This window comes from Adelges cooleyi, unplaced genomic scaffold, assembly GCF_023614345.1.
Source record: "Adelges cooleyi isolate 19-005CV unplaced genomic scaffold, UGA_ACOO_1.1 ACOO_flye_CR_arks_rails_tigmint_CR_PRNA_651, whole genome shotgun sequence".
Taxonomy (NCBI): domain Eukaryota; kingdom Metazoa; phylum Arthropoda; class Insecta; order Hemiptera; family Adelgidae; genus Adelges; species Adelges cooleyi.
The window spans coordinates 1745242-1761015 of record NW_026096352.1 but is presented as its reverse complement, the minus strand read 5'-3'; the positions used below and the strand labels follow the sequence as shown (position 1 = coordinate 1761015).

The 15774-nt window shown below is 32.6% G+C and overlaps 1 protein-coding gene across 2 annotated transcripts in view; it reads right to left on the bottom strand.

Annotated features, from left to right (window-relative positions):
• Nucleotides 1-15774, bottom strand: part of LOC126844662 (cell adhesion molecule Dscam2-like) — a 152844-nt gene that overhangs the window by 61252 nt on the left and 75818 nt on the right. For both annotated transcript variants that reach the window (XM_050583017.1, XM_050583018.1), the window contains exons 6-7: nt 10885-11005; nt 4105-4384 (exon numbers count right to left, since the gene is read on the bottom strand). In XM_050583017.1, the coding sequence (XP_050438974.1) occupies nt 4105-4384; nt 10885-11005 (401 nt within the window). The remainder of the gene's footprint in view (nt 1-4104; nt 4385-10884; nt 11006-15774) is intronic.

Here is a 15774-nt window from a genome sequence, read left to right as displayed (position 1 = left end):
TCGGTATGGACCGATAAGATTAACATTTATTTTTTTTATTAAGGAGAAACTTTGACTGCAGTTGATTTCTAGGTTGCTACGTGTGTGTGTATTTGAATCAACAGGTATTTGAACATATTTTCATTATATTTTTAAATACTATGATAATGTATGGGTCCCTAAATTAATATCTAGAGATACTAAAATTACATTTATAAACACATTATTGTCATTAAGTACAGCGCTTTTGCTTTTACCGCTATTTGTATTTCTACCATTGCAGATTCACAACGGAGCATTTATTTGAAAATGATTTTATCACTTTAATTTGTAGTAATTCATCTATGACCACGTTTCGTTTAAAGATAATCGCTTTAGGATTTTTCGTTTGGTTATCATACCTTTACTTATTTATTATTCTCATCGCTTCCTTATGGAAACCTATTAAACACCAACAAGAGAGGTTTTTGGAGTGTGGTTACATAAACGTGGGTAGAAATGGTATTATATAATTGTAATTTACTCTGAGGAAAAGTAATTAGCCGTTTAAACGGTTTACTGTCAGTTTTATTTTTATCACGGTAGAGCTTATACTCCAAGAGTACTCATTCCTATTAATTGATCATTTTCAGTGTTAAATAAACTAAATTTTCCCTCTCAGACAAGTGTTCAACGTGAAAAATAAAACTAATGCTCGGTTAAATTGTATTTTGTTCCAAATGAATACTTTTGAAAATGTAAAGAAGCTGGGTTTTAAAATTAGTAAAATATAAAATATAACTGTAAATTGTGTAAATCTTGTGCGGTACCCTGTAGTAACAAGTATAAGTTCATGGTTAGTTATTATTTTTTTGTTCTGCTTTGTGACCTAAAGTTAAAAGTTTAAACCGTACAAAAACGGTGCCAGTCACGCAATAATGTTTGACAGGAATGTGACCAACGCTAAAAGGTTGTAACTTGTAAACGGTGTATTGTCGAAACAGAAATAGCTGTTACGTTTCCTTTAATTAAAATAACTAAAAAAAAAAAAACGATATTATTTTGTTGTTATTGCTTTCTTAATAACTAAGAATTCTATGCGAGTTATTAATGACTTGCGTTTGACTTTCCATTTTTGTCGTACTTAATTCTATGTTATTCAACTGTAAGCGTGTTCTGAAAGTTTTGACTTGTTTCTAAGAAAAAAATCCATTCATATCATAATGAAGGCTAACAAAAAACTTACCTACTAATATATTAATTTATAATATTTTTTTATCAGTTCTATTATTTGGTAATTTAAGTTAGAATTCGATTACTATTACTAGTAATATTATTTGGGGGAAAATACTTGAAATAACAAACATTTTTAATAATTAATACTTGGGACACTATTTTATTAGAAACATATTGTAATGATGTATAAATAGAAAATATGTTTTTAGTGGAATTTCTTCGTCATGGGAAAATATTAATTTACAAGAACAAAAAGTCTAAAAAAGGTTTTGTTTATAATGTGTTATTGAAACTGATAACATCGTCTTTTTGTTGGAGGAAAACAAATTGTTTAAAGCACTTAATGTATTTTGGGGATAAGTTATGAGAATATCAAAATCTACATTGCAATTATTATTGGGTGCTTTCTTTATTCCTTGTTCCAAATGGAAGTAGTTTATTACTACTTCTTTACTTCTTACTACTACTTTATTGCTTACTTGTAAGCAAGTTAACTTTTTAATACTTTATTATTTTTATATTTTTTTACAAATCTAACGGTCATAGATAACAGCTTATGTATTTTTTTTTATCAATATTGTACTTAAAAATGTAATCCGTTAAATTGGTTTTAGAAAAACAGTGTTTGTAGAAAATAGTTATCCAACTGAGTTATTATTAGTCCCATTTTAAAAGTATTTCAAATAATTATTTTCAGCTGAATATGTACTAAGTTTGTATAGTCCTTCGATTAGAAAGTGGAAAAAATTGAAGAATATTTTTATAAGTGAAAATATAACGAAACTGTGTTTAAAATATGATTTGACAAAGTGGGAAACTGCTATAATTGAAAATCCACCAGACGATATCCAGACCTTTTAGATGACAAAATTATCAATAATATCATAAAAGATTCTTATATCAAGATATTGACGCCTTTTAATTTCAAAAAGGATACAATATCGAAAGAAATCAATACAAATCAAATATAGTCGGAAACTTTAGTTTGAAAACGCTTTTCGCATGAAAATCAGAAATCGAATAACGTTATTGGTTTCAAAAGAACACAGTGCAAAATGATCTGATCTTATTCACGATGGGGTAAGGCGGGTTAGGATTGAGAAAAACGGCGATGGCTCGCAGAGGATTTATTTCCGAATTCACTTGACTGTTGGAATATACGCCTTCTTGAAATTATATCAATTTGTTTGCATCTGAAACAGAACCATTTCTCCGGTTGTTTTCCGGCTTACACATTATGGATTGCTTGTAATATCAAGTAATGTGTATAATATCGTTGTCACGATAAAAACGTAAACGTTCATGTCGATCTTTGTCTTTTTTTATACCAGAAATCTACATTGGAATATTATTTACATTAACGGCGTATTTCCGAAACCGATAAATCTTCGGACCATTTAATGCAACTATAAATGACCCGTTATCACATTTTATCCCTTTTATTTTCGACTGCGTGTTCATCGAAACGAATAAGAAATCATTGCGTACTTACTACTGCTACTAAATTGTACTTACTGTGTTCGAACTCGTAGTTGTATTGATTTTATCGTTATAGGCACGTCACGCTAAATTACATCTCATACTCGGATTTAAATTTTGGAAAATTGGTTACCTTTTTAATGATCAAGTTTAATGATACAACGTGATTACGGTTGAAAACTAATAAATGTCATTAAACTTAACGAGCACAGACACTTCTTTATCCAAAACAAAGGGTGAAATATTTCCTTCAAAGGAAAGACATTGTGTATCATGAATATGTTTTATGACAACCTGATATTCGTTGTTTTTAGTTTTGATAAATTACCCTCCCTTTTCTTTTCTCTTTCCCTCCCCTCATTTTAACTTTTAAATTTTTTATCGAGCGCCACCCAAAGTACATATTCCTGTTAATATAATGCAACTAGGTATCGCAGTCAATCGATCAAATGCATAAGAAGCAACAATTATATTTAAAACGTTTTTTCCCACGCTGAACTTGTAAATATAAATTTATAAGTTAGTAACTGAGCTGATATGAGTATTTGAATAAATTTGCTCGAGAATCAAAAAGGAGCAACGACTGTAATAATTCCAATCGTTCACCGTTTGGGTTTATTTTTGACAATTACAAATATTAAAATGCGACTTCGTTTTTGAATACATATTTCACGCAAGTAATGTAAGAAATCGAGAGCTTAGCCATGGTATGCGGGAGATGGATAGTTTGCTTAAGTTATGTATCGCCGTTATTATTGACGGATATTAGATAACATATAGATAATGACTTTGGATTTATTTTTTACCTTCAATTAAAGTAGGTATTTTTTATAACATGCCATGAATTCATATTATATTATTTCCGCTCAAATCGGATAACAGTCATATAAACTACAATTAGGATTATGAGAACGCGTATTACTCGTCGCCTTGTTTGGATTAATAAATCAGTTAAATTCACATGGACGTTGTACATTTTATATAGAACCAAATAAATATTGACATGTTTTATGACTGTGTTGTTTATTCAGTAGCGAAAAATCTTTGGCATACAATGATTAAATATTACACCAAGATTTTGATTTGTGCTTATATTTTACAATTTATACACAAAGTATTATTGGATTAAACGTTACACACAAATTTAAGAAAGACATATGACAATGTCGTATTATGTCAACGATAACGCTTTCATTCTGGATTAAATTTTTTTTTTATAATCCCTATTTCTTGTTTTTCCTTATAACAAAATTTTAGTAACAATGCCATGTAAATACATCAAAAACACCAAAACGGGAGTAGGTACCAGGTCACAGTTCAAAAAATACACATGAAAGGTAATAAACGATTTGAATAAAATAATTTGATACGATTTTGTTTTGAAAACCGTACAGAATCGAGGAATTGTAATGGACACGATGGTGTACTCACGTTTTCGTCGTTACTGGATGTGATGCAAGTGAATGAAGTCGACCGGCCTGCCTCGATTTCATAGTGAGAGGGTACTACTTGAGCACTCATGTCCGGGATGACGATGACACGATGGTGGAGTCTCAGATGGCCGGCAACGTTTGACGCCGTACAAGTGTAATTGCCTGCATCCGACTTTTGAACAGACCGCAAACGAAAAAAGTTCATGGGATATTTTTTCTTTTCCACTCCAGCCGGTGGTTCGCTAAATTCCTGGTCCGCTGATGTGCCAGATGTCCACCTGTCCAAGTTAAAAATTGTTTAATAATGACAATTAATCCTACCTGTTGTTTTCCGCCTCCCCTCTCTTATTGGTTATAACAAGTATATAATGTACGTCATGAATGAGCACACATACACTACTAGTATGTATGCTCTTTTTTAACGTCTTATGAGAATTTCCTACGGAAGCTATGTTCAATATGAATAAATAAAATTAGTTGTATTTTCCTCTACTCGCTTAAAGCTTACAAGAATATCAACGTTCCATTAAAGTCTTATATTTTCCTTTGTTAGCTAGAATATTAATATATTCTTCAAAACGTAAAAAATTCAAAATATACAGTTCGAAGCGTTATATTACATATTTTAAACGACCGTTTATAACATATAACTCCATATATAACCGTAAAAAATACCGTCGATAAATGTTCAATGTTTGTGTTTACAAAGTGGTTATAAATATACTAGTTGTGAATAAAGAGATAACATAGCATCCGTTCAACAACATTTCATAAGTAAGTATAAGAGTTTACCTCAGTTATGCTAACTGAATGTTTGTGGAATTTTTTCAATTTTCGATTGCATAACATAAACTATTATGTATTTGAATGGCTTATATTTAGATAAATATATATAGATAAATGATAGAAATGTAGCTCTTCTGGTAGTTTAAAATTTTACGGTTTTGATTAAATGACCTTGGCGGACCGTTTCTCATTAAAATTTCTCGGCTCGAATTCAAGCTAACCCAAGACCATTTCTTAAGTAAGGTGTTTTCGTCTTTGGCTTATACATTTCATAGAGATCTCGTGTACTTGGTTAGCGTGTTCGTAGGGTTAAATCACTTAAATCGCTCGATCGTCGCACTCTGCGTTAATTTTACCGTTGGTCCGTCTTAAATTATAAAATCAGCCGGTCGTGCATGAATATAATTCTCGGTAAAAGACTTATACGGTAATAGCCGGCCATTTGTGTTCATCCCGTTTCCGTTGATTTTACAGTTGTACGGTTTTAAACTTCAACAATGGATGTGATAGAGATTGATATTACTATACACTGAACGCGATTAGCTACAAGTTTTATTAGCGTAGAATTCGCAGTAAGTCTGAGTCTACGGCTAAACAATAAAAAAGTCATCAGTTTGCTCGAAGTCCTCGGCTCGGATAGAGCATGATAAAAAAATTGTAATATACAAAAACGAGTGACAATATGCATTTTAAAAGCGATATAACATCAATGAGGATTTGATTTTTTTTTTATCGAATGTGACTTTCGATAAATTATTCTGCCGGCCATAATCGAATAATTCCTATGCATTGCGTTGGGGTTTTCGATTATAACACCTATACTTATGGTAATGAATTTAATAGGATTTATGGTAATTCCGATACGTATCATTCAAAAACCGGAAATATCCAATGCAATTATCTGTTTAGCCGAAATCGAAACGTCATGAATTTTGATTATAACCAAATCAGGACAAGCCAAAATGGACCGTGCGGATATCACGTGTACATATATACAGGCGAATCATATTTGCATACAATTAACAACAATATTATTCATAAAAAAAAAAAACATTACCGCCAACCAATAATCTCCTACTTGGTAAATCCTTGACATTCCGTTTTGGACGCCAAAATAAAGGAGTATTTAAACGCTTATTTTAATGATTTTAAGTGCTTTACTTGGCGAACCACGGCTATATTACTAATTCATCCCAACCACAAGCTCAGTTGAGAACCCTTTGAATAGACTTGTGGACTCATTTTAATAGACATCAAACGGCGTTGTCACGGGGCATAAAATATTGACGGTGGATATCCAAACTTCTCTCACTGGTGTATGTCACCGTCACACGGTTATCTGTTGATGTTTTCTTAAAACTTTTTGACGGAGGTTAGGACGAGGCTTTACTCTGGCGGACGGTTAATGCCTCGGCTCGACTGTCAGATCTAGATCAATGCCGATGATGAATTTTACTTATTTTCAGCAATCTTGTCACTCGTTTTTGACCGGCCACGAAAGTCTTATTGTTCTATATTGTCTGTGTGTCCTTTTTAGTTGGCTTCTAACAAACCACAAAATATATTTTATTGTTTTTATTAGTTTCTCGTCTAAGGAAGTGCACGGGTATGGAGAAAATCCGTACCATTATCTATTTAAAACTTAGATCAATAATAAATACAAACTTTTTTTTATATATATTATTATTTATCCACTACACTTTGTGTTTTTAACTTTGATCGAGAAATATGAACTGGAGAGCTTTTCTTTAAAGGTATTGATTAATTGTGATTAACTGTCGTCATATGACGTTCAACATAGATTAACATTTTTTTTAGGCTTTTTAAAGATCTCAATATAATGTATTTGATAAGATTCTATTTTTGAGAATTATTTTTCATTTTAAGTCTACTTTGCATTTATTTTTAATACAAAATACAATTTTTTTTTACTTTATTCAAATAGCAAATTATATATGAATTTGTGCAAGCTACTTATAATTTTCACTACTCTCTTATTTAACCATATAAATTATTATAACACGAATAATATTTCTGAATAACTTATCCTGAGTTAATTATTATTTCGAAGTGATTTCCCTTTAAATCAATATCAAAAGTAACAATAAAATGATAAATTATAAGGAACAAAACTCAAATTTTAAAACTATATCATAATATAGTTGTAACTTTTGAGTACCAATTTAAAAACAAATTATTATTTTCAAACCCTAGTTTTAAAATCTTTATTGAGTGTAACATGCATACCTAATACTAATTAAGTGTTTAAAACCATAGTTTACACACCTATATGATGATTTAAAATGTTGACCAACAGTTGGTAGCAATATAATGGAATTGACGATATTTTTCTTTATCCAATGGAATGTTGTTAGATGTATTACTTTATTTTTGTTTTGGGTGTATAGAAATTTAACTTGTTCGCTCAAAACTGCATACAAACCAAACACAAGTAAAGTTTTACTACCTATACTATCTATCCTATAAATTTCAGATACAGAGAGTCACTGTCGAAAAAAAAAAATAGGGGATCCCAATCATGAATTATAAAGAAACAAAGAGGCGTACTCGTACTTGCTAAACATTTTAATAGGATTCACAACAGTCACTATATTATATTATAGATTAGAGTTTTCGATTAGTCGTTCAAGATAAGGATGCGTTCAAAATTATGGATTATCGGCGTTTAAAATTTGATGGCGTCGCATCAGTCGTTAATTTCGATTTCACGGTATAGTGGGTAAAACGCGGGGAGGGCAATATAAAGTGTTAATAGCAAAATGGTCGCCTTAAAGACCCGGGCAACTTTTAGATTGATATAAAATAGTTTTCCGGGGAACGGCAAATTCCTCTCGGAAAATAATTATTACAGGCTTTAATCAAGAGTGATTTTAATAGAACATAGAGGATGGTTATTGTCTTGGGAAACTTTGTTGGCATTTTCAATGTTACGACGTTAGGTACTCGTCTCGGGGTAGGTAATAATAATAATAATAATTATTATTATAATTGATTGTTATTTATAAAACCGTTAAACTCGCGGGGCGTTAATTATGTACGAGCTCCGGCTCATTAATTTTACCGAACAATTAATGAAATATATTTTGTATTATGCTTATTTTTGTTTTGTTTGTCAGTCGGCGCAAGCGGTATCGAACGTGACAAGTTTCTTAATGAACGACCGTGTACCAGAGCCCGCTAATCTCACGGGACATATTGTTATACGCGTTAATTTGATTTTACAGCGACGGCAATATAACAATATAACACACACATATGTATATTATATATACGTGTATAGGTTTAAGAAACAATTTCCCACTCGTCCGTCCAATATTTGGCGCGGGATGGTAAAAATTCAATTTTAAACGCAGCCTCGTGTCTTTAATGTTACGATTTTAAAACATTATCGTAAAATATAACCCGTTAATAAATAGGCGGTGCCAAGCTCGAGGAAGTATTAAAATGCACTAAAAACTTTACGGCAAAAAATTGTATTTTAAATATAAAACTTACCCGAGATATACAAGTGTTAGCTGTTAAAAAAGCGATTTTATTTTTATTATTCATTTATTTAACTACTACTTTGTTTGACTGTAAATACATTAGTTCAGTAAAATATTGCAGACAATAAAACTTTGCGACGATTGAGTGTTAAATACATATAACTATACACTTTGATTTGTTAGATAAACTTTGCAGTTAAGTTGTATAATTATTTATCGGGCATGTTATCCATAAAAAAAAAAAAAAAAAAAATGGAAAGCAACTCGGAAGTAGGAACTCAAATTGTGCACCCCGGCGTTCATGTTGTAAAACAATTTCCAACGTATAGCAATTCCACATGAGCGTCTTATGTATTACTCAATTGATGTGTAAATCTTGCAGTGGTTAATGGTTTATTCATCCGGTCGTCTAGTCGGCATCCGATTAATAGTCACCCTTATCGATTTCGGCTTAAAGTTTGTTGGCTGCGGACGAACAATTATTCCGTCAGCGTAGATTATATTATAGACGGCAAGTGAATTTTGCTTTAGCACATATACTGACCTACGACTGAATGGACGGCCAACTGTGTGCGTGCCACTTGTTGAGCACCGAATCTCGCCACATTTTGAGTTTGAGAACATCAATCGTTTATTGAAATACATTTAAAACGTTTTAAACATGCAAATATTAAAAAAATATGAGTAAATATGAAAAATCCCTGAACAATGTTTAAGTATGAAAAACAAATTTTTGAATTTGGTTTTTCTCAAATTGAATTCTAATTGGTAGCTAATTTGTCTAGCTACTTTGTTTGACCATTCAGTAAAAACGGGCGAATTGCATTAGCTCCCAGGCCTTAGTGATGATTTTCGTTGATTGATAAATTATCCGAGAAGGTAAATTAACATAACTTTACTGTACTATATGAAGTAATATACCCACTATCAAGTGTCTCGCCATCACGAATTCTTGGTAATGTACGGAACATCGATTTTTGTAGAATACCGTACACCCACTGCTAACCGCAGTAACCATTTCTAGTCGTTTCGACGCGGCTTTTTAGGAGTATGCTTTACCTTTGTAAATGCAAAATTGAATTAGCTGTACGACGGTATTGCGGACCGTAAAACAATGGGTTGAGATGAAAACACTATGATATCTGATACGCGTTACGATGCACTTCGGGTGCCAACGGCAAGGTTATTGCGTTAAGACCACGACGATGACGAGGACGACGAATGAATGAAAACCACTTTGAGTAATTACATTCCGGGACAGTGTTCAGAGTTCTCGTCTAGCTCCTTGTCATATACACTGAAGTAGTAAAGGATATGACAAGCAACGTATTGACGTTCGGTACGCATAAAATAGAAACCATTGTCTTCTCTAGACTATCTTCTTCGGTGCCGAAAACCGCTACCATATTCGACTGTGTATTGCACTAAATATCTCGGATGAATCGGTTAGTACATACAATTTTGTGAAGTAAATAGTTTTCTAAATATTTCTTAGGTTTTTTTTTTTGTTTTAGGTCAATTCATCATATTATCATAGTGTATCATCAGTTGTCCACTTCGCTATGCTGCCCCTTCAATTTATTTATCAGTTTCTTATTATCCGTAAAATTCTAAACAGTATCATTAAGTGAAAAATAGAAGAATTTTCGTTCGATTTTTCAAATTTTTTATGTTTTCATTTAGGCAAGTGTGACAATTCGACAGCATCGACAATACATGTTTTTGTGGTCAGAGAGGGATAAAAGGGATAAGAAACGCTGATCGTTCTTATGTTTAACGGTGACTCTGAAGTATTACTGCTCGACGAATGGCCGTTTTCTTTCGGCCAAACGCTTTCGCCGACGTATAAATAGATTACTGTAATGCGTTTAATTAAAGCGAAAAACTTTTTCACGGTATTCTCGACGTTTTTAAATTAACATTAAGAAATTAACTGTCGTCGTTCCGGACATTTCCCCCCGGGTTGTTGTGGTTATTTATCAAGTTGGTACTTTTTTTTCTCTTTGCTTCTCGTCTAATTAAAACAACGAATAATAATTATTTTTCGTCAAATAAAAGTTTCGCCGTTGCTTGACTCTAAAAAGATTAACATAAACCACCGCTTGATGTTTTGGCGGAGACGTGGGAAATGAATATTATGTTAGTCTATTATGCTAGCGTTTGTTTGATGTGTTTGTTTACCACAAACGGTCTTAGTTGCAACCCAATGGTCGCGAGAAAATAGCGTTTGTATCCAAACTCGGATGGCTCGTCGAAAGTAAATCTGGCGTTTGTTGATTTCCACTTGAAGAGCTCTGATTGCTTTTCGAACACATCAACATAGAAACTGTTTGCATGCACAAAACGACCCGGGAAAGTAACCCCAACAACGGCCCAGTGAGTTTTACTATTTTACGTTATCATTCTCTATCTTCACTCTCATCTAGTCTTAATCGTGTTAACCCACAGCCAAGGTATTAATAATTGCTCGACCCTACGATACTTACGATACTTGAGGTGGCGGGAACCCGTAAACGTCACACGGCAACAGCAAATGTTCGCCTTGCTTGACCAAATGCAACGTGAACACGGGTGACTTTGACCAAGGAGCCAAGGTCCGGTTGCTCTCTGCGGATAAACACAAATATACAATTCCATAATTAGCGTTATAACAGCAATATTTAGTTACAAAAAACAGGGGGGGGAGGGGGTTGGTACATTGCTGAATGATGTCCCGACTTAGGATGACAGCGCCATGTTGTTTACAATTTCGTGGAAATCAAACGAGTGCCAAGTTACTTTTTCAAGGTAACCGTTATCTCTTTCAAAAGTTGGCTAGTTCTACTGTGATAACACAGTATTGTATATTTGATAAATCATAGAAAAACCTGTTCTCAATATGGTGGCCTAGTGGGACATTTTCATAAACAGCCGACTACTTTTGGCAATGTGCGTTCGACGTTCCGTGTATTCAGTTCAGTGATGTACTTGTACTTGTATATAATTTTTTTTGTTTTTTTAACGGACAAAGAACATATTATACTACAGAGTTATGGGGTAAAATTAATTATCCACCGGGAGGAAATGGCTGCCGCATGGTAGAGTTAGTGTTTTAATTAAAATTTCCGTTAAATTATGCGTGACTATACAGTGCGACCGTTGTTACCCCGATGGCTTGCGAGTGCAGTGCGCTCACAAAACAATGAGAAGTGGAAATTAAAAATATGGCAAAAAATCCCTACCCGTCGCGGTAGTGCCAGCGATATTTTGCATCACAACACCAATTTTTTTTTTTAATTGCATTATGGTAGGCATTTTTAGTTTTGTTTTCCATGTCCGCATGCAAGCATGCATTCATTACCGGTCCTCGTGAAGTCAACCACCCGTACGAGCACCCATTGACTAGAATTCAATAATGTAAGCACCATTACCGCATTGTGTGCTAGTGTAAATCTAACATCAGACTAAATACAGTTAACCGATTTAATTAAAATTAATATATATATACGGTTTACAATATAATATAGTATTATAATTATATGCATCCCTCGCCATTGATTTAATTACTACCCTAACCATAACAACCGCGGTTGAAATATACAGGGGTTATTGCACATCGTTTCGAATTATTGTTATCTTCAGAAACAAAATGGCAGCGTGAGGGGATAGCAATTTTACTATATGCATTACTACTAGGTATTACTATTTTACCGTGCACTCATAAAATCCATTTTGATTGGCTGCCCGTTACCACTGACATATTGGTTTTTATGTCCGGTATGTAAATATATTACGTTTGTTTTTTAAGTTTTGATCAAATAATCAAAATAGATTTTAATTAATTTTTTTTACGAAACATTGGATTTCTGTTTGGTTTCAGGAAACAGTAAATATTGAATTTTCTAGTGGTGCGCCTAAAGTAAACAAAAACTTCTATTTAACCGTGTGGAGTGTTATTGATATGAGCTATATAATATATATACAGTTTTAGTTTCGCATCTTTACCCAGTATTCTTTGTGAGAAATAAATCAATAAATCTACATTTTTACTTTACCGTTGACCACTTGACTATAACTGTACTAACACAATATTTTAATTAGTGATGTAAAACCGGATTTTCACAAAAAAAAAAAAACACTACACTATGACGATAATTGTTTTCGGAATTGGGATTTTTAGATTTCAACCAAAAGCATTTATTTATATTTTAGATTAAGTGTTCTTTTAAACAAATTTTCATCAAAATCCAAATAAATATTTATAGTATTTTTTAGTGGCTGAAACAGCGTTTTTTGTGCAAATCCAGAATAATTTAGAATACCTACCACTAATTTTATTAGGTCGCTAATTTCATAATAAATAATTAATAAGCTACTTGATTAAATTTTTTTTTCCATTTTAATATATTTTCAGTGGACAATTATTTTTAATAATGCGATACTTGATGGTTACATCATGGGATTTATACTATGTGCAATACACGCAAAAAACGCATTTATAGAGAGACCAAAAATGTGCAAATACATTTTTTGTAGTGTATGCTATTGAAAAATGACAATTTTATGGCGAAGGATATTTTGTATCGAATACAATTTTATTTCGTTTAACTACTCGTATATATTGGTTATTTCCTTGTCATTCATATTCGGATTAAAACCAAATAATTATTTCGCGATGAAACCCCAATGGTATATTAATGCTGGTGATTAAAAAAAAATAAAAACCGAGCGGATGGTGTTTGCCAATCATACCGACGTGCACATACAAAAAAAAAATCCAAATAAACCGTTTTGCGCTGAATTTGAAATCGAATTGAGCAGAAAACCACTATACCGGAATTAATCGAGAGAGTAGCTCGTTGAAAACATAATAAATTCTTTTATTAAAACAGTTATTAATATAATATCTATTGGTTATCTCGTCGGAACAGAATACAATAAACAACACGATGCGCTTACTAAGCATTGTGGCATAAAAAACAAATCATAATCAACCGGATAAATATAAAATAGTATTAGAAGAGAACTATTTTATTATCACTTCAGTTGGATATTTCCATTTTTTTTTATCCGCAGGGCATTTTGGTCCTCGTGTTCTACCTTTCATATATTATATTTTCAATGAAAACCTGGTTATTATGTTCAGTGAATTTTGTTTATCTTCTAATTTTTTTTTCCGCGTAACGTTTTCAAATTAATTTCGTATTTGAATTTTTCCATTTTATAAGTAGGTACATTGTTTGTCGCCTGTACCTACGCAAAACAAGACAGGTTTGCATTTTTAATGGATAGCAGATTTAAATCTGATGTCTTTACTGAGTTATTATTAGCTACATTGCACGCATTTATTATGTACATTAACCTCGTTTCGCATAAGTTTAGAAGTAATTTTATGAAGGAATTATAAATATTTCATAATTCATATTATATAACAAACGGTATCATTTGCGCTGTCTTTGATGTGAGATGTCATCAAAACCTTTTTATTACTTCGATGATTGACTGCATTTAATAACTATAAATGAAATTTGTTTTAACAGGCGGTACGTACAATAATTTGTTCGAAGTAGAAGATCATAAAAAAAAAAATAATAATTCGAGAAAATGAATAGTACAGAACTAATAAAAAATATAAATATTTTTATTAATAATATATTTTATTTGAACGCAATGTCGGCTCTCAATTATTCCACTATGATGTAAAATATACAGAATATAATCCAATTAAAAGGTAAATATCTATTGCAATGCCTTAACGAAAAATTATGATGAGTAATTGTGAAACCGTACCGAATAGTTATTGTAGAAAAAAAACTTCACGCCATAAAAATGAGGCTATAGTATATATTCTATGCGTATGATGTTGTGTTACTTCAGTAGTGTTGCTTTTTAAACAATTTAAATTATTACGCTGAGGAATTTTTAGATAATACTAAACAATTGCATTTTTCTTCATAAATAAATGGACAGTTTAAAGTAAAATTAAAGCACTAACACATATCATTACATATTATGATTTTATGTATAGTTGGATCAACTATTATTATGATTAATATTTATATATTTTTTTGTAGCTGTTGCTTTCACTGACCACTTATTTGACCTAATTGTTTATTTATTTAATATATTTTTATATTTTTTGTTTATCCCGCTGGATACTCTTTTGGGTTTTTACTGTTAGTGAATGTCTGCAGTTTAACCACCATTAATTAAAACGAATTTTCAAGTACAGGCGACAGTATTAATTTAGTCGTGAGGTCTTTGTGTCGTTTTATACATCACAACCAGTAAGGACCGTCCGACGTTATAATAGGTAAGGCGATAACGATCAATTGGGAAACGTTTAACTCGATTAGTCTTCAGGTCTAACCCTTACGAGGGTGGACGATACGGGGATCCGAAGGGAGTTCCGTCCACGTCGTCTCGTCCAGATAAATTACACCATTTACAAAGAGGGACTATGTGCACCGAGCGGTTTGCCTACTTCCAATGGCACCGTCATTTCCACCGGTACAGGTGGTTGATAAAAATTAACGATAGCCGTCAAGAAACCTAATAAGAGCGGTTGTCGGTGAAAAAGGAAAAAAGTAACATTTTTCTCTACCCGAACAATTTGTTTCGGCCCTCGAGACGTCTGACTGTCCAGAGATTATTCCCAATCTCATCGAATGTCAGCACTATCAAATGAATTATCTGTTTGTTAACAGCCAATAATTAATTAATGTCGTGACGCAGGCAAGACGACAAATACAGTATAATGTATTATCATAAACAGGGTAGTTTAGGATTAAAATTTAATCATGTCGCGAACGTCATAGACCTATAATGAATGGGTAGAACTTTCCTAGTTTCCCTTGCTTATTGAATCCTGACCCAACGACTAATAGACATTCATTAGCCATAATAATACAGCGGACGGTGACATAACAACATTATGATATAGTATTAATATTGTTCGAAATAGAACGGCAAACTGTGAGTAATTATACATTTTATTTTCTCTCGAACCGTTGTTCGTTATATTATTATTCAATTTTTAATAAAACAGCTGATGACCGCACGGCGTTCTGTTTATGCAAAACGAATGCGTCTATGCGTAAGGGGTTAGATTTCTGCGTTGGTCCACCCTTATTGCAGCTGTTTTCATTGTATTACAGTATACAACGGGGCCCGTGTCGGTTGAATTAATAATATTATTATGTTTGTTAGGTGTCTCGGTAAAATTATAATATAATCGTTAAACGGCATTATAACAAAAGAGTACGGCATAGGACTGCCTGCCGCGTCGTGGAGTTGGCCAGTGAGGGAATACCGTTCGTTGAAATCCTATAGGTCAACACAATCCGTAGGAATAGTCGTGATCCCTCACAGCGTGCGAGGATTAACTGCTAGAACGG